General features: G+C 40.4%; 1 protein-coding gene across 2 annotated transcripts in view; it reads right to left on the minus strand.

Moving 5' to 3' along the window:
* ARFGEF2 (ADP-ribosylation factor guanine nucleotide-exchange factor 2 (brefeldin A-inhibited)) overlaps nucleotides 1-27,975 on the minus strand; it is an 84,631-nt gene that overhangs the window by 32,022 nt on the left and 24,634 nt on the right. Inside the window, exons 6-22 of one of the 2 annotated variants that reach the window (XM_005871457.2) lie at nucleotides 27,700-27,934; nucleotides 23,446-23,514; nucleotides 21,491-21,642; nucleotides 18,489-18,619; nucleotides 17,095-17,329; nucleotides 16,387-16,486; nucleotides 15,491-15,630; nucleotides 14,294-14,402; nucleotides 13,501-13,684; nucleotides 11,710-11,821; nucleotides 10,979-11,184; nucleotides 8,368-8,452; nucleotides 8,092-8,263; nucleotides 7,348-7,499; nucleotides 5,795-5,923; nucleotides 4,607-4,765; nucleotides 686-833 (exon numbers count right to left, since the gene is read on the minus strand). In XM_005871457.2, coding sequence (XP_005871519.1) covers nucleotides 686-833; nucleotides 4,607-4,765; nucleotides 5,795-5,923; nucleotides 7,348-7,499; nucleotides 8,092-8,263; nucleotides 8,368-8,452; nucleotides 10,979-11,184; nucleotides 11,710-11,821; nucleotides 13,501-13,684; nucleotides 14,294-14,402; nucleotides 15,491-15,630; nucleotides 16,387-16,486; nucleotides 17,095-17,329; nucleotides 18,489-18,619; nucleotides 21,491-21,642; nucleotides 23,446-23,514; nucleotides 27,700-27,934 — 2,518 coding nt within the window. Of the gene's footprint in view, nucleotides 1-685; nucleotides 834-4,606; nucleotides 4,766-5,794; nucleotides 5,924-7,347; nucleotides 7,500-8,091; nucleotides 8,264-8,367; nucleotides 8,453-10,978; nucleotides 11,185-11,709; nucleotides 11,822-13,500; nucleotides 13,685-14,293; nucleotides 14,403-15,490; nucleotides 15,631-16,386; nucleotides 16,487-17,094; nucleotides 17,330-18,488; nucleotides 18,620-21,490; nucleotides 21,643-23,445; nucleotides 23,527-27,699; nucleotides 27,935-27,975 lie in introns of both variants that reach the window. The other variant, XM_014543906.1, reaches the window with a different exon arrangement.

Raw genomic sequence — 27,975 nt, forward strand, 5'->3', positions numbered from 1 at the left:
TGCTACACTGTACTATTTTAACCACTGTTTGTGGGACCTAGGAGCCTGCTCTCTGCAATCAGATGGCCTGGGTTTGAACTTGCCTCTGCCACTTGTCTGCAGGGTGGCTTTGTACCTCACTCTATCCTCTGTACCTCAACGTTCCTCACTTACAAACTGGGATAATAGTCCCAATCTCACTGAGAACTTAGAGTGTGGCCTGCATATCTGTTTGCCCTATATACTATTATTATTGTGTTATATCACTGACAGGAGCCTCTCAATCCAACATATAGCCAGACATAATTCTATTTTCATAAGAATACCATTTTAAAAAGCCCCCCAAATGAACATGGAAGAGAGGTTGACTCCACCTTTTAAAATCTAGAGATACACATACCCACTCCTCTAATAGGAGGTACCAAAGCTGTAGCCTTTCTAAAGCAAGTGGCTTTTCCTCCCAGTATAGTTTTATGTACTAGTATGTAGAGAAAAGAATGCACCCTGCTGATTTTGATAAAATTGCATTACTTGATAGTTTCATGACAATTAAGACTGCTGAAGCAGCACTTGCATTAGTAAACATACTGTCAGCTGGCACAGAAGGAAGAGACGGTTTATGAGACAGTCCTGACGAGACAAAAAGTGTTTCATTCTGGTTAACTTGAGAGTCCGTGATGGCCAGCTGTGGGGCCTGGAGTCTTACCGAGACCAAGGCCCATGAACTCTTCTCCCACCAACGTGTGGCCCTTCAGGCTCCCCTCTCTTTCACGCCCAGACCCAGACAGGTAGCGGGTCTTCACACCGGTTCCTATGAGCTGAGCGAGCTCTAGCTGGCTGATACACTTCAAGATCTAATGAAAAGAAGGCATGAAGAAATGAGGTCCCATTTTATAGCCTAAATTAGTGTGATATTAAATTAGTCATTAAAGAGTCCTTTGAAACACACAGCTTTTCAGGTGAGAATAAAATCTGAGGGTGTTGGGGGTGGGGGGGTTCCCTAATCCCAGAATGTAGGTCTGGACAACAGATTTCACTTAAAAAACAACAAACTATTAAAAAGAGAAAGAGAAAATGAGCAAAATAAAAGCTGGTACAATGGAAGTTATGCCATATAAATGTTTATGCAAATTTAGTAAGTGCTCAAGATAGAAAAAAAGGTATTTGACTAGAGAAGGAGATTCCATCCACCATGCCACTCAATAAGTGCACCATCTATTCTGACTTAGCAACCCCACCTCCTTTCTACTCTACACAATTCACTAGCCTCCCTGCTGTTCTTTAACTTGACATATCTAGTCCTACCCCAGGGCCTTTGCACTTGCTGTTTCTTATGCCTGGAACATGTTCATTATACTCTTCCCCTTGGCTCACTCCTTAGATTCTCAGCTTAGGCATGTGTCCTTAGAGACACCTCCTTTGACCACCCCAAGATCACACACCCTCCCCTGGTCACATACTTTCTAACATTATACCATATAATTATTTGTTTGTTCTCTGTCTTAAGTGCCAACAGGGCATTAACTCCGTCTTGTTCACTGCTGAATTTCCAGCACTTAAAAATAGTTGGCAACTATTACCTGGTTAACTGAATGAATGAACATGTGCCCTAGAATGGAAGTGCAGTGGGAGAAAAGAGTATCTTCCAGCCCTGTGGGTGGTTCTGGTGCTTGAGATCGCATACCTACACCCAAGCCTCTCTCACCTGGAGCTTACCTAAAGAAACAAATGCGTTTCAGCTTCTCCTGGAGGGAAAGCTAGCCTCATGAAACTCACTGAAGGATGGTGCACACATCTCCAGATAAAGCCCTCCTAAGGAATTTTCATGGGAACTTGTGAATAAAGCTGAGTTTTGCCTTTCATACTGATCTTACAATCCAATCCCAGAGGACAGGGCTCCACTGTGCCACTGAGCACTGCTGAGTATCTTTACTTATAAACTGTCTTCCCCTTGACTGAGAAAGGTACTTAATTCTACCAAAGAAAGCCATTCCCTGGTTGGTCCACACAGCATACTACTAAATTATTACTAGTAAACTATTAATGCCCCCACTCCCCCTTCCAGAAGCTGGGGATAGCTAGAATCTCAAGTATGTGAATACTTGTGGCCAAAAATTTATTGGCTCTAACCTGATTTCTCAAGGTTTCTGACCATCAAATAGGTGGTTAATTCATTTTTAGTATTTCCAGGTGCTGCAAATGCTTGGCAACCAGTAGAAACCCCACATGGATCATACCTCCCAGGTTAAAAAAATAATTGTAGGAGAGAAAGCAACTATTCATTAATTCACTAGGTATTAAGACACCTCAGAAGACAGGAAATTATTTTTTAATTAATTTTTTCTTTAAAGAGAGAGAGAGGAAGGGAGGGAGGGAGAGAAAGAGAAAGAGAGAAACATTAATTTGCTGTTCCACCTATCCATGCATTCATTAGTTACTTCTTGCATGTGTGCTGTCTGGGGATAGAGGATTGAACCCACAACCCTGGCACATCGGGATAATGCTCTAACCAACTGAGCTACCCGGCCAGGGCAGGAAATTATTTCTTTAAAAAGGTACCCAACTTATAAAAAGCAAAACACCCATCTTCCATCTTTTCTAACATGAAATACTCCAGAGTTGTATAGAGAAAGGAAAGGATGGGTGAAAAGGGACAAAGGTCTGTGCCATGATGATCATGATAATAACTAACAATACAGTTCTAAGCCCTTTTGTGCATATTAACTACTTTCATCCTTACAACAACGCTGTGAAGGTTGTAGAGAGGAAGGTGAGGCTTCAAGATGAAGTAACCACCATGCCCTACAGGCAGGCAGAGGTGGATGTCCAGATCAGACCCCAGCAGTCTGACTCCAGGCCGTTTCCCGTAACTACTCAATCCCTGGGTGGGGGAGGAGGCTAACAGCAATCCCCACCACAGTCCCCACCACTCAATATTCTCGTCTCTCTTCTTAATACTTTTCTCTCAGGACAAAAAGTAACATGTGTACATGGTAGATAAATATGAAAATAGCATTTAAGGGAAAAAAAATAAATCACCTTTATAATTCTATCACTTAGATAGAATATTAACATTTTTAATTTAATTTTTTATATATATATTTATTGGTTTCAGAGAGGAAGAGACAGAAACATTAATGATGACAATTGGCACAGAAGGAAGAGAAATCCAGATTGCCTGATGCCAAACATTAATTGGCTGCCTCCTGCTTGCCTCCTACTGGGGATCGAGCCTGCAACCCAGGTATGTGCCCTGATCAGGAATCGAACTGTGATCTCCTGGTTCACAGATCAATGCTCAGCCACTGAGCCACACTGGCCGGGGGGTGGGGATGTTAACATTTTTTTGGTTAACCCTCACCCGAGGATATTTTTTCCACTGATTTTTAGAGAGAGTGGAAGGGAGGGGGAGAGACAGAGAGGAGAAACATCGATGTGAGAGTGATACATTGATTGGTTGCCTCCCGCATGTACCCCGACCTGTGCTGGGGATCGAGGCTGTATCCAAGGTGTGTGCCCTTGACCAGAATCAGAGGGCCAACACTCTTCTACTGAACAAAACCGGCTAGGGCAGGATGTTAACATTTTTATTCTTTTAAGCCTCATTCTCTTTGTATGTTTGGCACAAAGGATGAAGTCTCACAGTGTTTTATTATGACTTTTTGATATCCTCAGTATTAGTTTCTAATAACATCTTTATCTTTCTTCTCTAAAGTCTCTTTAACCCATAGGTCCCCCACTTCATCTACTATTTTTCTTGCAAGTTATTTGTTGAAGAACCTGGTCGTTTGCACTGAGGGTCTATCATATCCTAACCTGCAGACTGCATTCTCATTATCATCATTTACTGTGCTTCTCTGTCTCCTGTATTTCCTATGACTGCAGTAGAGGCTCGAATTGATTTAGGTTTGAGTTTTGGGCAAATGTGACTGCTTGTACATGATGTCTGGTTGTCTCTCCTTTCCACAACATCATTTTAAATGGCTATGTAACAGTCAAAGAACTGGTGTACCACACTTTTTTTAAAAAGAGCAATCTCTCATTGTTGGAACATCTAGGCTGTTTCTACTCCAATCTTTTCCTTAGAACTAAAATTTCGATGACCTTACAAGCACATTTGTACACATAATTATGTGAGAATGTTGGGATATTGTTTAGTTAAATGAAAATGTGAACCCACTAGCAATTTCCCTAATGGCTCATTGTAAATGTTGACCGTTTTTTAAAGCGATAACTGGGAGATACATCAGGCTCCTAGCTTTGTCCTAAATCTACTCACTGACGGTGAGACCTCCCAGGAGGTGTGTAAGGACTTGGGGAAAGTGGCATTAATGTGGAGCAAAGCTGTCACAATAGCAGTGCACTATGTGAGGACATTGGCCACGGGGTGTAAGATCACCTCATGAGGTGGTGCATCTGAACAAAATCACTTCCCTCACCACAGCCCCAGAGACTGACCTTTAGATATATGAGGTATTTGTGGGTAAGAGAAAACCCAGAGTTAAAGTTAGGCGCGACTTCAAGAAAACTGAAAGTGACCAAAGAGAAACTGACACTGAATAAAAGGAATGCGGTAGTCACCTTAACTAAAAAAAGGCAATTACCAGGCTTTCAGAGAGACACACACCTCGTGCCAGGAATTCCCAAGGTAGTTGCCGTCAGTGTGAGCCACTGTGATAAGCGTCTTTATGGTGTCAATGTTTTTCTGCTTCATTTCTGTGATGCTGGAGCTGGCTGTCAGCAGGGAGAAGCGAGCAAGAGCCTGAACATAGGCATCTCGTTCCAGCTGTAATGGAAGCCCAGGAGAGAACATTGAGATCCCACCCTGAGCATGACCGTCTTCACATCTATGGGGCTCGTGCACTGGGCTTCTCTGATACCTTCTGTACACACGACAGGCTTCAGGCACATTAACATGCCAGTTATTCCATGCTGGTGTCTTCCTACTATCAGAACATCCCACTGAGGCTCCCACACACCACATGCTTGAGAACTAGCCCTCTCCTTTTCAAATGACCTCACACTTATGTTCCTGTTCCAATCCCTTTGGAGGAAGAAGAGGAGGAATCTGCTGAATGCTAACATTATCCCTTAAATTCTAGGATCTGTAACAATCCTGTAAGGTAGGTCTATTTTTTTCAGGTTTACAAATGAGGAAATACAAGGTGTCTTAGAGAGAAGTTAGCTGGGCCAATGTCACATGGCTAGAGAAATAGCAGAGCGGGGTAGTGAAACCCAGACTGCCTGATGTCAAAGCCTATGGTCTTTACAAAAGAAAATGTTTAACTGTAAAATAAATGGGAACAGAAGATTGAGTTTTTAAAAATAAATGGATGCAAATTCTTACTTAGAAAATGAATGGGATTGACAATGTCATTTCGTAACAGTTTGAAAATTAAATTTTATTTGCTAGAATCTTCCAAGATTCAAAAAGTTTACAGACATATTCATTTCCTACTGAACTATTTGCTCCCCCCAGAGAAGACCGGGAAATGAGGGAATTATAATAAAAGCTGACTTTTAAGCACCAGGGAAGGCAAGTTAGGCAGACCAAATCCAATCAAGTAGCCTGAACTTTCAAAGAAAGTTTTTCAACCGTAAAACCTTTCAGAGAGTTTTAACCCAAACCTCCATTTCCCCTCCTAATGAGGCAGTTGTTAGCACAAATCTGTGGGCTGCTTCTCAGTGGGCACAAGTAAGGAGTTCGCTGAGATTTTTTTGGCTAATTGGAAATGCCTGACAGTTTCTAGGTTTTGCCAAATCTAAAAGAACACAGCCTACCAGCATCTCTGGAGCTTTGCTAACTTACACCCACCTGCATTCCAAAGATGCAGGCGATCCGGATTGCACAGCGGATTCCCTCCAAACACAGGGAGGCCACTTCAGTGTCATCACAGTTCTGCAGTCCAATGCTGTAGGCTGCCAACAGCGGCGTCCACACCAGCTACCAAGGAAGGAAGGTTTCAATAATGTCTAGAATTTCAGTGGGAAGAGCACTTACAGGCCATACTGTTAGTTATGAGCACAGCCAGGATGCCAAATTCACTGCTATTTTTATTTCAATCTATTCCAGTTACAATATAAAACAGTTCCTCTAAACTGTGGTCAAAGCTGTCACTATAGAGATGCCATATACTATATGTACAGGTCAAAAGAAAGGATGGTAACTATGTGGCTAGTGTGTCACCACTACGCCTACCTGTGCTCACGGAAGACATCACTAATCAATCAGATCCCACAGTGCAACAGGCAGCATTACCAATCAGAGGTTAGTGTGCAAAATAAAACCTATAGGCAACTTATCTCCTATAACTTAGTTAATTAAAAAGAGTCCTAATTCAATTATTTCGACTTTACTTGTCCTCTAATTTTCTTGTGAACTCCCTGAAAAGAAAAGCTCACAAAAATCTAGAATTGATAAACTATGTAGCATTAGATCGTGTTTCTTTTTAATTTTTTTTTTAATTTTTAAAAAAAAATATATTTTATTGATTTTTTACAGAGAGGAAGGGAGAGGGATAGAGAGTTAGAAACATTGATGGGAGAGAAACATCGATCAGCTGCCTCCTGCACACCTCCCACTGGGGATGTGCCTGCAACCAAGGTACATGCCCTTGACCGGAATCGAATATGCTGACGCTCTATCCACTGAGCCAAACCGGTTAGGGCGTGTTTCTTTTTTAGACATTTTAAAAATAGAGAGGCCTCAGGGTATGGTGTTTTACTTCCACCTACTTTCATCTGATAAACTAACCCTGAGGCCACTGAGATGAGCTATTACAATAAAACGATCTCTTTTGCCTGAATAATTACTAATTCATTAAATTCCACCAGCAACCCTGTATTTGTCCCCATTTTATAGATGATGAACAGAGAGGCTTAGTAACTGACCAAGGTCACAGAGCTACAAAGTGGCAAAGGCTTGGGGTAGAGGGAAGTGGAGTAGAGTATAGTGGGGATACATGATGATGGATGGAAACTTGATTGGGGTGGTGAACACTCAATACAGCGTACAGATGATGTGTTGTAGAATTGTGCACCTGAAACCTGTCTTTATTTTGTTAATCAGTGTCACCTCAATAAATTCAATTAAAAAACAACAACAACAAAAACTAAAGTGGCAAAGACAAGGCTCCAACCCAGACATTCTGACTGCAGAGCCTATGCTTTTGGCTGATGCTGGCACATCCCCAGCATCATCAAAGGGCTTCTTGAAAGGATTCACCTCAGTTACTATGTAAAAAGCAATTCCCAGACTTGGCCTTTCCTCTCCTCAATCTCTTCATCATTATACACTCGCTGGTTAGCTTCCTGCTGGTTAGCTCCAGAAATGGGGTTAGCCACGTCCTAACTTCTCAGGATACTCACTTTGAACATTGGCCGGACGTGGTCCAAGTGAGTGGCACTCGTAAACGGGGCTTTGGCGTGGCTCACAGCCTCCATCAGAGCTTTGGCTGTTTTAGCCATTTGTTCCATCTCCAAATTGTACAGCAGCCGTCGCTGCTTTTCACTAGCTACATCTACAGAGAAATAAGAGAATAAGAGCTAAGACTCACTGAGTGCTTGCTAAGTGCCAGGCACTGCTTCAAAAGATTTATAATGACTAATTCACAAATCCTCCCAACCACCCCATGAGTCTGTTAGAAATATTGTCATCATACAATGAGGCACAGAGTGTTAAGTAACTTACCCAGGGTCACACAGCTAATAAGTAGTACAGCTGGGACTTGAGTGGCTCTGGAGCCTGCACTATAAACCACTACACTCTGCTGCCTCGCAAAGACATGGGAAGCTTCAAAACGGCCTTAACTAACAGGATTCTAATCAAGGTCGGCAAAATCACTACTGGTATTAAAGCAAAGTTTTAAGGAACATTTTTGGGGAGCAATTCAGATTATTTATTTTAAATTCTCTCTTGAATCTAATCAGAAGGCTAGCAAGAAGATGGTGATATGAGAGAACCAACATAATCCTAATAATTAATTTAACCACATTTCTTATTCAGTTATCTATATATGCAAATTAACATTATCATCCATAAAATTAGCTTAATCATGCATTCTGATACACTTGAAAATTGTAGTGAATATAAAGTTTGCCATTAGACCTTACTCTGCTTAGTAGATTTGGTTGCAATCGTGTGCTCTTTTGTTTCTTTCATTGCAATTTTCTTGCCTTCTATCTCTTCATAGATGCTTGAGAGATATTCTTCTGGTAGATCTTTACTGTCATTGATGCCCCGATTCATTTTAATATACTGTTCTTTTGTCATTTTATTTTTTACCTATAATTTTAAAAAATTTCAAAAACCATTTAGAAAATATCCAATGGCCCAAATAAAGCTACTTATTTAGCTACCATAATATATAAATCATTAACATATTGTACCTGAGGGCTGTGCAAGTCTGTAGTTAGCATAATAATCGAATATGCTAGGACGTACGCAGTGTCAGCACTAGCAAAAAGTGTTTGCCTGGAAGAAAAGATTCCAGATGTCAGAACACGCATAGAGATGAGGCTGGGACGGTCCAGTGCTGATGGGGACATGCTTCACTGAAAGCAGGCTGACTGCTCCATGTGATGCCAAATGAGTAAAGAGTTTCATGCTTTCATCATCACTGATTGATAATTAACGACCCAGAGTGTAGAGAAAGGTAGTTAAGAATATGTGTCAGCTTTGGATTTCTTTGAATAAAACAGTTTCAAGTCAGTTTTTAAGAAGATCCCCAAGTATCCTCCAGAGAGTAGGTTGAGGCAAGCGAGGCACCCTCACTCCTGGGTGTCAACCCTGCAGTACTAGACCCTGAGAGTGAGGTCTCTTCTAGGGAGCACCCTTAGTGCCTCGCTTGCCTCATGCTGGTCCTCTTACTGTCAGCATGCACTTCGTGCTGGGCACTGGGTAGAAAGCTGACTAAAACTGCTGTCCAGTTAATAACAATTTACAGTTTACATTACCCACTGTAATATTTAACAGTAGAAATATTTGTGTGTTCTAAACATTATGCCGGTGATGTCTGACTGTTTTTGTCTTATGCAAGGAAAAAAGGACAAAAACTGTTAGATGCACAGTTTCATAATAGGTGAGGCTAAAGCTAGAAAAAACTGGTCTGCCCAACTGCTCCCAATAGGAAAAGGAGAAATTCTGAAGAACACACAAAAGGTCTGCATTCTAATGTGAAATTTAATTGGGCCACATATTTACTGATTAAGAGAAACAGACCAAGGTCTCCAGGTCCACACAGGAAATACATGCATACCTCAGAGATATAATAGGTTTGGTTCCAGACCACCACAATCAAGTGAACATTGCAATAAAGCAAGTCACATGGTTTCCAAGTGCATATGAAAGTTCTATTTACACTATAGTAATTTATTAAGTGTGCAATAGCATTATGTCAAAAAAATGTATATACCTTAATTAAAAATACTTCATTGCTAAAAATACTAGCCACCGTCTAAGTCTGCAGTGAGATATAATCTTTTTGCTAGATGTCAATGGCTGCTAACTGTTCAGAATGGTTGTTGCTGACGGTTGGGGTGGCTGTGGCAATTTCTTAGCTAATTGGTGCAAGAGGCCTAGTTTACAGCCTATCTCAACTTCTGACATGCCTTCCTCACTAAGTTCAATCATTTCTAGCTTTTGGTTTAATGTGAGAGATGTGAGACTCTCCTTTTCACATGAAAACTTAAGAGGCCACTGTAGGGTTATTAATCGGACTAATTTCAATATTGTTGTGTCTCAGGGAAGAGAGGCCTGAGGAGAGGGAGAGAGACGAGGGAACAGCCAGTTGGCAGAGCAGCCAGAACACACACATTTATTAAGTACACCATCTTATATGGGTGCGGTTTGTGCTTCCCCAAAACAATTGCAATAGTAACATCAAAGATCACTGATCACAGATTACAGTAACAAATATACTAATAATGAAAAAGTTAGAAATACTGTAATTATCCAAATGTGACAAAGAGACACAAGTGAGCAAATACTTTTGGGGTGCCTATATATTGAAGTAAATAACATCTAATTATGTCTTCACAGCAAGTTCTAGCATCCATTTAGTTAGAATGACCAGATGCTTCCTTTGCTGACCATGCCATCTCCAGGGGACAGCTTGCTGTACACTTGCAGGACTGGAACCAATTAATATGAAAACCAAGCTGATTAAAGAGTCAAAACTGTTATCAACATGTTTCTACTGAACAATTCCACATCATTTTCACAGTATATCCAGACATTTTTACCCTAGTAACTTCATGTTCAGTGGAAAAAACGTGAGCTTTGATTGAGGCAAACCCATATCGAACCCTGGCTCTGATTATTTACTAGCTGATTACTTTTGGACAGGTTGCTCAATGTCCCAGAGTCTGTTTCCTCATCTGTAAAATGGGGATACCACTCCCAGACTTACCATGAATTAAATGTAATGCATGTAAAACTCATGGCCTAGCTGACACATAGCAGGTGTTTAATAAAGGTCAGTTCTCTTTTCAATTTCACTTTCTACAAAAAACATGAACTACCTATGAAAAACGGCCCTAATATAGAATCATGCACTTAGATGGGTTTTATTAGTTACAGAGCCATTTTTTGTAACCTGCTTATCAGTATGTAATTAAAGAAAAACTAAAATCCTGAGATCTATCCCATATATTAAATCAGGGAGTTATTTTTGATTAGGGAAGAGGTGACCAAGTGCTTCCTCTCAACCCATAATACTCTCTTATCATAATTAATAGCATGGGCTCTAGCTGGGATCTTGGGCAAGTTATTTAGCCTCTCAGGTCTCAATCTCATTGTCTGTAAAAGGGGACATAAACAGTTGCTCTGAGGCCTTACACGAGATAATCCCTCAGTACAGTGTCTGGCACATGGTGAACAGAAATTTTAGTTGTTTGGCATAGACTTAGAAAGATTACACTCCACCCTCAACCAAACTAAGATTAGTGTTCTGATGTAGGCAAAAAGATGACGTACAAGGGATTTAAATATGATGCTCACCCCTGATTGCACTCTATGTATCTTGCGGCAAACTTCTCCATTAACCGATCAATCTTCTGGGCTTCCCCAGGTAGGCGGAAACCTTCTAGAAATGTCCGCAGGGCTGAGACAAACTCCTTTTCACAGAAGTCAAGTTGGTCCACATAGGCATACATCACCTCCTTGTTGAACCTCGTGCTGTCTCCCAGGAAATCACCTACTTGGGTCTGAAACACACGCATTCACTTACATCTAGAAATTGTCAAATACGAATGTGCAACGAAAGACACTTCAAAGTGGGGAGGCAGAGTGCCCAGTTCAGGACACTCAAGACAAGATAAACTGCTAGAAGCTAGGTGATTCCCTGAACTGTCCGCCCACCCAACAATTCCAGGTCAGTCTGTCCTGCCACAAAAGAGGAGAAGGAAGCACATGAGACTTAAAAAGGGAGAAATGATGGGGGGCACTAGGGAGGGAGGTTAGTGGCAGATAATACAGTTTCTAGCAGTGAAGGCATACTTCTAGCTCTGATACTGTGCCACCAAATACACAACCACCTGTCAGGAGGTTAGTTTATTCCCTTCAAAGAGCTTTTTGCATCACTGGCCAAAGGGAAGAGTAGGGCTGCTATAAGCAGGCGTGTGGACAATAGCTACTGCACTCAGGGTCAGACAATCTCTATGTTAAAACCTGGTATGGTCTTAGTGTCACTTGATAGAACCCACTTGCAAGTGCTCAACTTCCAGTCTTACAGAATCAAGACGCTCCTCCTGGTGCAGGAATTGGGCAATCTCTTCAACTGATGTTCCCAGCATGCTCTGCTCCTGGAGAAACTGGATTCCTCTCTTGGGTTTCTTGTTGAACCTGTTTTAAGAAGAGATGGGACAAGGATTGCTCACTTGAAAATCTAAAGGATAGAAATACCTGGCATTTGAGGTAGGTTACAATAACACCATGAACAAGCCATCATATATCAGCTAGGAAGGTCCTGTGTATCCTGGCAGGTTTCTGAATTCCATCTTCAATTTCTCACCTAGCTATACAGCAGTTTGTTGGTTGCCACCCAATATCCGTACTCCCCTTCTCCAACATTCACAAAACCCAAGATGTTTATCTGGGGACACAACTCCTTGAAATAAAAACTGCATTTCCTTGCCTCCCTTAAACAAAGTACAGCCATGTGATAAAGTTCTAGTCAGTGAGGATTTGAGCAGAAGTGTTATGGGTACTTTCTAGGAAGGCTCCTTAAACAAAGCCGACTTTACTGGGAGGTATACTCTTTTTGCCCTTTCCCTCTTCTTCCCCAGAATATATGTGTGATGGCTGGTGCTCCAGCAGTCATCTTAAACCATGAGGCAACAATGAAGATGCAAATTGTGTTAAGGCTGGTGAAGCAGAAAGCTAAGAGTAGCCTGGATTTCTGATGTCCATAGGAGCCACTACAAAAGCTCTAGACTGCTTTTGTGTATTTCCTGTTAAAGGCAGACAAACTTTCCACTAAGGTATAAATTCAACTTATTTACCAGGCTGTGCACGGGAGAGAATGACATTACATATAAGCACAAACTGTAGCAGGGGCTGTGAAGGAAGATGAATAGGGTGCAGGAACAGAGAACAACTTGGGATCTGTTAGGTAGTGTGGTTACAGAAGGCCACTTTGAGGAAGACGTGTTTTGCCAAGTCCAAAGGATGAAAAAGACACAAGAGTATCTCAATCAGGGGGTATGAGAACAAAAACACCTGGAAGTATTTAAAGGACTGAAACGATTATGTGATTCAGGGGTATTGGCAGGAGATGAGATTAGCGAGAAATGAGGTCAGTGAGATGGGCCAGAGGCTGGGTCAGGCTGGGATGAGAAAATGGAAAACCTGGAATGACTTTAGGCAGGGGAGTGATAAGACCTGATTTAAGTTTTCAAAAAGATTACTTTTGAAGGATGTAGGGATGGTGACAGAGGAAATGAAGAGATCTACACTTCAATCACTCAGAAGCTGGACAGGATATGAGTATGTGCATATGTATTTTTGTGTGTAAAAGACTAGAAAGAAACACATTAAGATTTACCAGTGGTTACGATAATGGTATGGTTTTCAAAGATGTAGGGCTGAAATTACTTTCAAATGGTTCAGAAGAAAAAAATACATAGATAACACTAATGTGGCAGATGTTAATTTTCTGTATGTTAAAAATTTTCATAATATATAGTTGGAAAAAATGTTACCAATGGTGATTTCCTCTAGGAGTAATTTTATGAGCAATTTTAACATTCTTGCTTTATACTCTTCTATATTTTCTAGTGGTTTAATTTTTTTTCATTAGGAAAAAAAAAAAAGAGCAGGCATCAAACACAAACCCATTAAATTTCTCTCTCTAACACACAAAACTCACTCACTCTGCTGGCTTAATCAGGCTCGGCTGCAAGTGCCAGCACTCGCCTCTGCAACAGGCATTTCCCTTTGAGGAGCCAGCCCCAGGTCCCCAGAGAAGATGTGGCTTTGTCAGAGGCCCCAAGAGATTCAGCTAGAGTAGCAGCCACACTCACAGCTCAATGCCATGTTCAATGATTTCTTTCTGTTGCTTGATGACCTCAAACTGCTCCGGATCATCCTGGATAGTTGTCTGGGTCCCTGAGGACACCGTGGACTCCATGGAGGTCACGCTGCTCCGTCTCGCCATGTCGAGACCTTTCCCATCCCCCATTTCCTGATCTGTGGGCCTCTCCTGACCTGCAATGACATAATAGAAAAGAAAACTGTATCAGCAGAAGGGAAACAGACATGACTGAGCTCAGGTCTGGCTCTGCAATTCCCTTTTCCACACCTATAACAATAAGTTTGCACTGTCAAGATCATAAGTATAAAACCGTGATATTACTCTAATACTTTACTTGAAAACTTACATTTTTGTGGAATTTGATAAGCTAACTCTAAAATTCACATAAAAGTATAATGATAAAAAATAGTCAAGACACTTGTACTGGTGCAAGAATAGACAAATCAATAGAACAGAATAGAAAATTCAGAAACAGACATATACACACAAGAGAATATGGTATGTCATAAAGGTGGACCTTTAAATTGGTAGGGAGACTAATAAAAAATGTTGGAACAATTGGTCCTCCATTTGGAAAAGTGAAGTTAGAGCACAACTCATACATATCCCTCTTCCAAATTCCAGATGGATTAAAAAGCGGAACCTTTAAAATACTATAGGTATTTAGCAAACTAAAGTGTTTTTGCTAATTCTAAGACAATTTTATAACAGGACAACTTTTTCCAATAGCCGTAAGTAGCCTATTGTGAATGGAGGCGGTGGTGGCAGCAACGCTTTCTCACCAAGGCTGGTCTGGTGGTTGGGATTCACATACAGGTCTTTGCTCCACTCCACCATGCACTTGAGAATGGACACGAGGCACTCTAGTCCTTTCTTCCTCAGACTGAGCTCCTAAAGGACAAAAGTGACATGGCACAGAGACTTAGATAAATTAAGTGCAGATATCTATAGGGCTCTTAGGGAATTCTATGAGGACAGAAGATAACCACTGACAAGGGAAAGTTAACAGGTGACATTAAGTATTAAGGGCTCATTGTAAAAACCTTGAAAATCTCTGAAGGTATTCATTACACACATCCTAGCAGCAAAAATATTGGATGTGTTTTCTTAAAATGAACAGTGCTTTCTGAATTTCTAAAAGGAAGTTCATTGCTTGTATAATTTGAAAAAACACTTAAAATACTTTCCTTTAAAAAAACAAAACCAGGGTGTTAAACCAGTGATCTCAAAATAAGACAAAAAAAATCTTGTATTATGCAACAAATTAGTGATTCTGAACACACTCTTATCTCCCAAACACTCACAAATGTATTCCCTTTTAAGGCTCACTCTACAATAAAAACACTGTTGTGTTTTTTTTTAAATAGCATTTCTTAAATAAAAAATTAAATGTGAATTGCAGATAATCTAAAACAAAAACAAATATTTTAGGATCAAAACAGCATCTAAGGTGGCACAGATCTCTCTATAAATCTAATGTCAATATTGAATGTTCTAGGAAAAACGCCATAGACCAAATTCTACACATAATTCCAGGCAGCTCACAGATGTTCTCACAGTTCATTTAGAGGCCCCAGGTTAAGGACCCTATTCTTTACAGGCACACCGATAAGAGGCAATCTCTTCTGCCTTTACTGGAGCCTGAGATCCTGTTTTCACAAGGTCTCTGGAAAGATGACTGAGAGTGAACTTGCTTCCTACAAATGTCAGTTCAAATGTCACCTCCTCAGGGAGACTAACTCTGATGACATCATTAAAAATGACAACACCTCCACACTCCTTCTCTATCATCCCTGAAGCTTATTTCTTCCTTGTCTGCTTATAAGTGTTGTGACGGCAGCAATTGTGTGCATGTACATACATATGTTTGTTTTGTATTCCCAGCAGCAAGGACAGTGCCTGGCACATGGTGGCACTTGATAAATGTTTATCAAAATGAATGAACTTTAAGTATAAATGAGTGTTCTTAGTATTTTTACCTGCAGAGGTGTCATTCCCAGCTCATGTCCACTTCTTCCCTGAGCAATTTTGGATAAATCATTTACGAGGCGCTCAAAAATGTTAGCAGCATTTAAATCACAGTCGTAGTTGACATAAATATCTACAACACACTGGGCATCTTGGAAAATAACAGACAGATATTAGAAATTCTGATTGAACATAAGTAACAGTTATGTTTTCTTATTGAATAAGGTTCTTTTGTCAAAAAATTTTTCCCAGTGAATTGTTAACTCAAGTGGACATACCACAGTGTCACACACAAGAAATTAATGTCTTAAGTAGTAGAGAGATGGGAGACCCTCTCTCCTGGCCTGGGCAACTACCTAAAATCTCAGGCAGTTCATTCCAACTTTCCAAGCTCACTTTCTTCATCACAACAGGAGTAATAATTGCCTGATCCACTTTAAGTTGTGTAATTCTTACGAAGTTATGTTTAATGCTGGACAAGTAGGATGCTGGCTTTACAGTCACACAATTTGCATTGTGTAAGGTAAATCCAAATTTACCTAAGCACCCAATCAAGGGTTGGCAGCACCAATACCTTGGACCCTGTTACTAAAAAAGCACATTCAGCTGATAGGCAGGGTGACCAAGTGTCCCAGTTTTCCAGGATTTGAGGGTTTCTCAGGATGTGGAACTTACAGTGCAAAAACCCCAACTTCCCAGGCAACGAGGCCGAGTTGCTCATCCTCCAAAGGAGGTGGGGTGGGTCTAGTCATTAGGTTAGCATTGGCCTATAAGGTAATGATTTTCCCAGCACTTCATTACAACTCAAAGAGGAGGAGTTCAAGATCTTCCTCTGGACTTTGGAAAATAAACACATCAAGAGGTTCCGGGCTAGCCAAAGGGATGAGCACCCTCAGGGAGAGAATACCTGCACAGATCCTTGTCAGAGTCTGAATGACCATCCACCTGTGCTCAAAAGAACTTGTTGATGTTTCTAAAATGTTCAGGAAAATCTCTTTGAAAAAGACCTATGTGACATGAAGGAAAAGGAGGACACTGATTAATAGTTTAAATTAGGGCTCAAAACCTCAAAGACTTTAGAGGACAGGCAGATCTTACGATGAAGAGAGGCGTACACATGCTGCTGAATCGCAATGAAACCCTGGCTGCGTGGGAACAGCTGGAGGGCAGGGGTACGGGGAACTGGGGAACACGGGCTCATCATAGGGAGCAGCTGCTCCCGAGTCATCGCCAAAAGCTGCCACATGGAAATGCAGGACTGCTGTCGTGATTTTTCAAGAGAAACCAGAAATCTGGATTTTCATGTAGAATCTGATTTCTCTACTTGGGACCTAATTCAGGGTAGTTCAAATAATTTAGATTAAACAAACATATTTGTGGGGGCTAAACCTAGCACACAGACCACTCGATTTAAACCTTTGGTTAAAATGAAAAGAATACAAGATTTTTGGGCAGTAACTTTTCACGAAAAAGTATTCTTCTCTCCTCACTCATTCAAAAAGTTCTTTGGGGGGAAGGCAACTAGTAGACTGTGTAACTATAGTTCTTGGTCACTCTGCCACCAGCAGTTAACCATCTGGTACAAAATGAAAAAAAATTAATTTGGAGTCCGTACCTCTATCTGCATTTTCAAGTGCATTTTAAAGTTTGAAAGAAGAGTAAGAAAAATGGCCAGAGAGAGCTCAAAGACATCAGGCACTGAAGAGACGCCGTTTTTGGACAATGCCACACAGAGATATTGCTTGATTGCATTGATGAACATCTCGTGAGTCCTAAAGACTGGGCCGGCGTTCTGCAACACCGAGAGGAGCAGCTGCAGGGAAACCACCTTGGAGCGCAGCTCGTGGGACCTAGCAAAGAAAACAAAGAACAATGATGGGGTCAAAAGATAAAACTTAAAAATCATGTTTCTCGAGAAGGCCTCACTCCTACCAGTGAGAATTTTCTGAGAATCCAATGAGTTAAGAACTAGCAACAGCACCTACATGTCAAGAGAACAAGGGAGATGACAGGAGATGGGTCTTCTTGGGACCTGCAGATCCTGTGAAAACAAGAACTGCCAGCTTCTATTCTTTTCATCCCCCCTGCCATAAAGTAGATACAGCAGGAGCAAAGTAAGTGTCAACTGGCCCTGGAGAGCTGGTTCTGCAACTCACCTGATAGAACAATTACTTTTACCACCTCATTCATGGAACCTAAGACATGTGGCCTTCATAGACAATGAAGATGGTGCTCTTTATCCACCTGCCTTGTGCCCCCTCACTCCGCCCACAGGGATGGTAAGAAATGAGAAATTTCCATAAACCATTTTCCTAAGGGTTATATTCTCAACAGAAGAGTTGAAGGTTCTTATTAATGACTAATAATAATGATGATAATAATAGTGACTACAAAACTCTTACAAAGTGCAAGGCCCCGTGCTTTATATTATTTTATTAAATGGGTCCTGTAAGGTGATTTTCCATATTCCCATTTTCCAGAAACTCCTACAAGCCGTGGAGCTGGTCTCAAGTGTAAGGGCCAGGACTGAAAGTAGTTCTCTCTGCCTCCAAAGCCTCTGCTTGGACACTCCACAGTACTTCCATCCTTGTGGTGGTTCACTCAGTACTACAAAGAAAGGTTGGTTTCTCTGGTTTGAATCTGGTTCTGTATCCATGCAACAAAGGTTTTCAACCAGGGCAGGAAACTGAGATTTGTTCATATCCTGCTCCTGCCCTCATTAGTACATTAAATTGATTATAGTCAGTAAAAAGAGGGTGCATGCATGTTCAAGGTAATTATTTTTAGCATATAAACCAAAAGGGCAAAATTGGGCAGAATCTTGGTTGAAGGGGACACAGAGACAATTCATTGTGAAAGAAGTGATTGTAGGCACCACATGAATTTAAAAAGCTATAAAACTATCCTTAATAAATTCCTGCCAGGGGTCAAAGCACTGGGTTTCCTGGGACCCTGAGATCCTCCTGGATCACCTGGGTTATAGACAGCCAAGAACTACTGTCTGCTTACTTTGGATCTGGGGGGCCTTCACCAAGGGGTTTCATGGACAGCTTGCAAAGGGAGCGAAACACAAGGAAGGCATCCTTCTGCAGAATGTGAGAGAACCTAGCAGCCACTTGATGTCCTTGCGCGTCTGATTCCTAAATAGAAAAAAATTAAAGGTCAAGACAAAAGGATAATTATTTTCAAAAATAAGAAATAAGTATCTCATGGAAATGCCAATTATTTTATTTATTCAATGGAGAAGTGAGGGATGGAGGGGGGAGAAATGGCAAAATAGGAGCTATGCGGGAGTCATTAAGACAATTCTAAAACCGTGTTCCTTGTCCTTCAAAAAGCGAGTATGGGTGGTTTAAAATGATCAATTTTAAACATTAAACCATAAAAAAACTAAAACAAATATAGGTAATTATTTATATTAGCTTGGGTAAAAAGGTATTTCTAAGAATACTATTGCAAGGTAAATGAGAAATATGATAGGTATTTTAAAATAAACTTCTTTAAATAAGTAAACTACATTTAAAAATAAAAACATTTGAAACCTATGGCAAGGATTAATATTCTCAATATACAGTAAGTTCTTATAATTCATTAAGGAAATATGGAAACCTTTATCTCAAATAAAAAACTGGTAAAAAACATTAATAAGCAATTCTCCAAGAAATGCAAATGCAAACCTAAATAACCTTACTACCAATCATTAAGGCAGGCTCTTTCTCCTAAGAGACTAGCAGGGCTCTGAATGAACACTATTGTCCAGTTTCAACGAGAAAAATGATAGCTTACAGTGGGCAAAGATTCCAGTATTACCTTCCCAGCAGGCTAATTTGATGTTAAGGATCAAAAGCCTTAGAGCTTCCAACCCCTGACCCAGCAATACCACTGCAGGGATTTATCACAAAGAAAGAATTAAGGATGTGCACAAGCTTTATCTATAAGGATGTTCATTATAGAACTGTTGTTTCTTGTGATAAAACTGAAATAACCTAAAGGCTTAATAGGGAATTGGCTAAATAGATTACAGTAATCCATATGATTGAATTTTACATGGCCATTAAAACATTAGTTAGATCTATATGTACTGATGTGGAAAGATGTCCATAAGATAGTGTTGAGTGAACAAAGCAAGTCAGCATTGTATATAAGACAGGAGACCCTCCTATGGGCTTAAATACATCCCGATGTGCATTCTTAACAGGGATAATATAATCCCAAGGGGCTGCCACAGACTGAACGTTTGTGTCCCCCCAAAATTCATATGTTGAAACCTAATCTCTAACGTGATGGCACTAGGAGGTGGGGATTTTGGGAGGTGATTAGGTCATGAGGGTGGAGTCCTCATGAATGGGATTAGTGCCCTTATAAAAGAGGCCCCGAGAGCTCCCTCACCCTTCTGCCATGTGAAGACACAGAGAGACCACTGACTATGAACCAGAAAGCAGACCCTCACCAGATACCAAAACTGTTGGAGTCTTGATCTTGATTTCCCAGGCTCCAGAAATGTGAGCAATAAATTTCTGTTGTTTATAAACCACCCAGTTTATGGTATTCTGTTATAGCAGGTTGAACAGACTAAGACAAGGGCAAAAAATTGGTTCTTGGGGGGGTGAAAAATTCTTCTTTTTATGTATAAGTAGATATCTAATTTATTAGTAGCTTTAAAATTTCATAAAGGGTGGGCGGTGAGCAAGAAAAAGAAATATGTAAAAAGGCTCCTTAAAGAGGTGATAATGAAAAAGTTTGAGAAACACTAGTGAAAAGGTACAGGGAGTGCGTTCACGTGGGATGTTAATGTTATATTACTTCCTGTTTTGAATGTTTATATATAGTCAAACCTCAGATCTCAAACATCTCCCATCTCAGTTCTCAACCAAATGGTTTAGGGGGAAAAATGTCCTGGTTGTCAAACCAAACTTAGGTTTTTGACCTGACAACCCTTTCATGCTAACACCTTAGCATGACAAAAGGGACTCTCAGGCAACAAAGGAGAGAATGCTTTTATTGCTGGGAAATCGATGAATAGCATAATTTTAAAACATAAAGAGGCTATCAAGAGTGCTAATGTTGCTAGGGTGTGAAACAAAACAATGATCACAGGCAATTGAAGAGGTAGACAAACTGTTGCTGGTTTGAATAAATGAAAAGTAGTTAGCCAGTGACAGCATTTCAAAGACAGTGATATGTGAAAAAAGGAAGATGCCCATGCTGACTTCCTAAAAGACAGCCCTGGAACAAGTGCTGAAAGTGATTCATTTAAGGCTAGACAGGGGTGGTTTAATAAATTTAAGAAAAGAAGTATTTATTTATAGATTAAACAGTATATTAGACATGTACTGCATATAAGAATGGTTAAAACAAGGAATCATTTGTGGGTTTGGAATGAACTCATTCAATTTACATTATTTCTAATGGGAAAAAATGATTCGGTTTTCGAATAAGTCACTTCTCAAACAGCCTGCTACAACAAATTAAGTTTGCGAACCAAGGTTCCACACATGACATTTTCAAGAAAACAATAAAACTATTAAAAAAAAAATTGTAGTGAACATATCGGCCTGAAAAAAATGTTCATAATATATATTAAGTTTACAAAATAGGTCACAAAACAGCATGTATATTGTTATTCCATTTAAGTGAAAAAAATATGTGAAGGGTAGGAAAATTTAGAAGGCTATAAAGAAAATGTTAACAAGGGTTATCTTTGAGTTATGGGATTATGGGATTATTTTCCTATAATAAATGCATATTACTTTGAGAGAGAATAAAAAGGGCAAGAAATGTGTTAAAAATCTGAATAAACAAGGTTTAATAACAATGTTGAATACAACCAACATTAATTATCATGTTCCAAAAATGGAACCTACTAACACAGAATATCAGGCCAGGACTCTGACCAGTAATTGAAGAGAGCTCACTGGTTTTCACTCACTTCTTCTGGCAGAGATTTAATTCTGCATCTTCTAAAAAGGTAAAAATCGAAATGAATCCATATGAGAGAATCGTCAACATACCAGGTTATCCGCTGACGACAAGGACTGCCTGTCATCTGCTATTCCGTTGGTCTGTGAGTTTTCGTCCACCGCTGATGGGACAGCACATTCCTGTCCCTCCAGTTCGCCAAGGGCCCTCTCGGATTCTGTCAGACTGTGCTTTTGTGCTGCTTCTTCAAACACAAGTGCAAAAATCATTACCAAATTAGTACTTATCCTGAAAGGTAGCCTGACATCAGGAAGAAGTGATTCATGTAACCTTCTAGGTAATGCTTTTTCCCCTTTCCTGCATCACTGCCCCATGACTGACACAATACGTATTGAAAAAGGCTGCCCAAAGTGACGCATAGGTTTCCCATGTGTCTTATCCACAGCCCCAACACCAGGGTCTTGGTTAATACTGTAGTCCAGGGGTCCTCAAACTTTTTAAACAGGGGGCCAGTCCACTGTCCCTCAGACCGTTGGAGGGCTGGACTATAGTTCAAAAACAAACAAACTATGAACAAATTCCTATGCACACTGCACATATCTTATTTTGAAGTAAAAAAACAAAACGGGAACAAATACAATATTTGTATTTGCATGTGGCCCGCGGGCTGTAGTTTGAGGACCCCTGCTGTAGTCCATGTCAATGGTACGTCCAGAATTGTGATACAGCAGCCCTGCCCCCTCCTTCCCCTTCTCAAAAAGATTAGAAACAGCTAAACATAAAAAGTGCAGATAATTTTTAAAAGGGCTATTAAGATAGGGGTTAGAGAAAAAGAGCCACATAAATGAAAGGGTTTGATAGTTATGAAAGAAAACCTCAGTTACAAAAAAAGAAAAAAGAAAATGAAGACGTGAGGTTCCTGGCAGCAATGTGAAAAATGGAAAGAGAAAGAATTAAATAGATTTCATCATTTAATGAAAGAAAGCTATATTTGATGATTAGCAGAACAGCAGAACTCCATGAGAATTTACCATGTGGATCTTTACATATAGATGGGACATCAAACAACTCAATAAGCACAATCTTCCATAATGGTTTTACAAAACATATATTCATTCGACAAATTTTATCAAGTGCCTATTATTTACCAATCTCTGTGCTAGGGACTGAGGGATATAGCAGTGAACAAGACAGACAAATGTTTATTATGTGAGGACTTCTTGTACTGGCCCCAGAAAACAAACTAAGGATGTGAAATAAAACCATTCAATTTTAAAGACACTTCTAAAAGGAGTTAAATAATGAAATCTATACATACAGCTTGGTGGGTACCCTAAATCAACAAAAGGATAGGCTTAGAGCAGTAGGTCAAATTTCTTTGATAACCTTCATTAAGAAATACATTTTTAAAATCATGAACTAGTACACATGTGCACATAATTAAAATGCATGTTTCATGAAACAATGCTTAACACACCACATGCAATGCATTCAGTTTGTATTCTATTTATTTTCTTTCATTTATTTCAATAAATGCTCACTGCAATCCACTAAATTATTGATTTCCTAACCCACTAATGGTCTATTGGCACTGGAACTGAGCTATACGAGTTTAATTCCACTGAAACCACACCATAAAGTTGAGGGAGTTATGAATGAAATATAACAAAAGAACAAGCTTCCATGTGTATCTGATACCTACAAGTCAATGGCTAGCCATGAAAATTCAGCAGTAATAGACACCACCTCAGGGCTCACAGCTCACTCCTGGAAAAACTGGATATATATGGGAGTAGTCCTCTGTGTCTCTATGTGGAACACAACCCTAACATTGTCAGACTGTGCTTCTTGAACCCAACCCAAATGAGAATAAAATCACCTGCTAAAAACAAGTAATTTTTGGATTCCATATGAAAGATGAGCAGACATGGGCAGATTCATTTTCCATGGGCTCACTGGGGGCGGGGCACCCTACCACTAAAATATCTGGCTAAGGGCTTTTTTGAAGGAATGGGGTAGAAGGAAAGGCTGGGTTATTGGTTCTTACCTTTGACAGCAGATGTGACTACATCTTCTAAGATCTCCTTCACCACCTCCTGGGCTCCATCATCAGTCCCTACACACACACCCAAATACACAAACACAAGCATATACATGTGGGCATTTCTAGGGAAAATAGGAAGGAGGAGATTTTGTCCATGTTCTCTAGAGTCAAATTTCAGAAGGCAAAGGGTGCAAATAAGTACCCACCAAGGCCAGATCTGATTGTACCAACAGAAGACAAGTCTCATGAAATCTGGAAATTCTCAGGCAATATCAACTATGATTTCATCTTTCCTTTCATGGAACACTAGTACCCCTCCGACTTACACACTTTTCCTTCCTAAGTTATAGTTGCTCTAAGTCCCAGGGTCCTCCTCCTCACCCCCAAGTTGGAGGCAGGAGCTGGATTTTATCCCTCTATGGTTCCTGGCAGAACAAAAGAAGATGGTTTCTCTTGTGTCTTCACCTCGGGAACACGAAGCCTTAGTAAGTGACTACTTTCTGCTGCCTTGTTTTCCCCACAATGTAAACCTAGAACTTAGCATGAGATTTTTAATGTGCTAGTTGAGGATTTACTAAATTTTAAATGGAATTATTCTGTAAAATGTTAATAGTTTAAGTGGAAGAGGTTTGGCACCATTTGTTTTTGTAGAAAACTAGATCTGGAAGAACTATTAAACAGCCCTTCTAGAAGTAAACATTATAAAACATCACAATGACCAAAAAGGCCATTACATTAAATAAACAAAACCAAAATAACCCTTTAAATTCTTCCTCAAGGAGGATTTTCAATCAAGCCACTATTTTTTATAAGTTCCATGCTTGGTCCCGTGTCCTGGAGTACAGCCCAAAGTGTTTTCATTTCCATTGAATACTTAACCTACCACAAAACAGGCTCTCTTTATCCATGACACTGTTCCCACCACCTTCACATCAGATTACCAGCTGAAATATCTGCTATTTTTTTTTAAAAAAAACTAAGTCATTGTTAAAGCTGAAACTTATTTGAAAGATGACAATAGCAAACACTTACATAGCCCTAAGTGCCAGACACTGCTGTCATTTAATTCTCACAAACCTATAAGATAGGTACTAGTTGTATTCTCATTTTACAGATGAGGCTCAGAAAGGTTAAAGATTTTGCCCAAGGTCAAAGAACTAAGTGGTAGAGTCATGATCTGAACTTAGCTGTCTGATCAGAACCTCCATATTGGCTGAGGGAGGATAAAGTTTCTCTATTGTATAGTACTTAAAAATGGGTTATTTAAAAGTGAACTAACCAATCAGTATATACATAGGCAATTGTGTACCTACAATAACTACATATTAATTATATAAATGCTAATTTGTAATGTGGGGAGTTAAAATATCAGAATTTCAAAAATGAACTTAAGAGAAAATGGGAAGTGATTGCTAAGGGTGTGATGAAATGTTCCAAAATTAATTGTGGTGATTATTGTACAACTCTGTTAATATACTAACAAGAATTCAATGATTTTAAATGGGCAAACTTATGGTATATGCTATATCTCAAACAAGTTGGTTTTTTAAGAAACTGACAAGAATAGTTGGGCAATCAGGAGAGGTGTGAATGGACAAATGGGGTGAGGTTCCCTGGGGAAAGCGGTTAGCCATGCCCAAAAATTCATATAAGTAAGCATATCTTACGCTAAGGACTTTTAGCATACCTTATGCTAAAAAAAAATCTAATTTTGTGAGTTTACAAAGAGCCATCTGATCCACTTCTTAGACAGGCAGATAAGAATGACAACTGGAAAAGGGAAATAGATCCTCAGGTCTTTGGGTGAATTATCTCCACCTACACAAATTTCTTGGGAGGCAAATTATCCCAGGCAGGCCATGGGGACGATTCCCAGTTAAGCAGGAAAATGTATGTGAGTGTTCACATAATGAGCAGTGCCTTGCACAGTGCCTGGCAAAGCTAGGGGTGGTGTGTGATGGTGGTTACTATAGGATGGAACCATGCGAGGGTGGATGTGTGGTCTCTACCACTTTAGCCCAAGACACTGTCTCTGCCATCTGCCTCTCAGGCTGTCCAGCCTCCTTGCTTCCAAGGCTTCTCAATCCTTTCTTTGGAAGGTCCCATTCTTTCTTTAGAGCCACATCTTGAGAACTGACGGCACACCTCCATTTTGACCTACTATTTGCAAGTTTGTGGTTTGTTTCTCACAGGCAATCTGATTCCCACATTTTTGGGAGAAGCCTCATGGGGTGCACCAAGTATTGGCAACGAAATCCACAGCAACATACTAACTGCAAATCATTCTCACAGAATTTTAAGTTACTATGTTTCTGCAAAACTATATTCTGGAAATCAAGCTCTCCCCCTCCCCATTTGTTTAAAATAGTGTATTTACTGTCTGCCATATGTGTTAGGCACCATTCCAGGTGCTGGAAATATAGTCATAAACAGGGCAGCCTAGGTCTCAGGCGGGCACAAGTAAACATTAACTCGGTAACTTCAAGTAGTGATAAGTGCTATGAAGAAAAGAGGGTAGGGGACAGACATGATAGGGAGCTTCAGAGAGAGATCTGTTTGAAATGAGAGACTTGAAGATAAAGGTGGGGCAAAGAAGGGACAAGAAATACAAAGGCACTTTTAAGAATCAGAAATACCACCTGCACACTGTATAGTAGAGGTATAAGAAGGGGACAGAGAGGTGGGCAGGGACCAGGTCAAGCAGGGCCTTGGGAGCCACAGGGACAGGGTGGACATACCTTTCGCTCTGAGTGGGACAGCATGGGGAATTACCAATGGGGTTTAAGCAGAGGAGGGTTGTGATCTAATGCATGCTTTTAAGAGATCACTTTGGCTGCCATGTAGAAATGGGCTGTAGTAGAAGCACTTTCATGCAGCTCAGAGAGACACAGCTATGCTTAGTACAGTGTGTTTTAAAATTAATATTTATTTATTGATCACTGCCTGATAAAAGTTACAGTAAAAACCTGGTCCTTGCCCTGAGAGTTGAGAAGGCAAAGATGATGACATATACAGAGTGTGGGCCAGGAGTTTCTGAGCACCTTCCCTAAGACACATGACAGCAGGATTGAGTAGACGGCACCTCTGTGCTCACCCTGCGATACATGCAATTCTTACTGGCCACTTTCTTTTTTGTCCTTCCCTTGAGTGAACTGATACAGCACAACATTCCAGCAATGACACCTGGCCTGTTCCTATGTATGCCAAGCACTCTGATGACTTACAGAGGAACAAAAGCTGCTCCAATCTGTACTCTCTAGGAGGAAACACACTATTGACAGAAATCGTCACCAATAATGTGACACAAGAAAACATGAGAGCAATTATAAAGATGGGTCAGATATTTCATGTAGAACAACCAGCTAGAGTAATGAATTATTTGACAGAATCACTTGGGAAGGTACATTCCTGGGGAAAAAAATAAATTTTGGATCTGGTTCATATCAACTGTCCAAGGAAAAATCTTATGATAACCCAATCCAATATTTCATGCCTAATACATTATTTACTTTAAGACTATAAACAGGTGGGGAATATCTCTTTCATTTAAAAAAGCAAACAAAAACAGGTAATGTTCTCAGTCATAGAATAAGAAAACAAAGCTGTCTATCTGTCCATCTACATCTCCAGCAACTGTCCATATTTTACTCTTCTCACAGATGTCTGTGAGTATCAAAGACTTGCCAGGCAGTGGGTAAGGCCTGGAGATCCTGTAAGTGACAGATGAAGTCCTTGTCATCCTCTGGGAAGATAACACAGACACTGAACGAACCACCCAAATAATTAACTATTGGGAGATAAGTGCCCCAAACTAAACCCACTACATTGAAGCTGATGTCAAGAAGCAGTAGCCAGCCCCGGCCAGTGTAGCTCAGTTGGCTGGAGTATCGTCCCATGCACCGAAGGACTATGGATTTGATTCCCGGTCAGGGTGCATATGGAAGACAGGTGACTGATGTCTTTCTCATATTGATGTTTCTCTCTCCTCCCTCCACCCCCTCTCTAGGATCAATGAAAACATATCCTTGGGTGAGGATTAAAAAAAACCCCACAGTAGCTAGATACATTTCAGGAATTACTGAGAGAACACTACACAGGTGACAATGGGCATTAGCCATCATGCCTTGATGGTTGTGTTCCATGAGAGGAAAGCAAACAGAAAGTCAAGGGGAAGGCCCAGAAATAGAGGAGCTGCTACTAGAGGTTTCCTGCAGATGCTACCAGACTCCTGTCCCTCTCACAGCACATGGGGCATACCTGATAGTGATGAGCTTCTTTCTCTGGGTGCATCTCCATTCTCTGAGCTCACTTTTTCAGAACCACTCGTGTCATGTGCACCATTGGTTAAATCTGTCTTTTCAGGAGTTGTTGGTTTGCTTTGTGCTTCACTCTGCTTCAAATGACTGAACTTTGGGGACCCTGCTGCAGCTTGGATCACAGGGGACTGGGGTTTCGACTGGACTGGTTTTTCCAATTCTCTGATCTCCTGAAACTAAGAGGCAACAAAAAAGAGATTAAATCCAAATGGTCCCA

This window comes from Myotis brandtii, unplaced genomic scaffold, assembly GCF_000412655.1.
Source record: "Myotis brandtii unplaced genomic scaffold, ASM41265v1 scaffold342, whole genome shotgun sequence".
In the NCBI taxonomy this organism is placed as follows: Eukaryota; Metazoa; Chordata; class Mammalia; order Chiroptera; family Vespertilionidae; genus Myotis; species Myotis brandtii.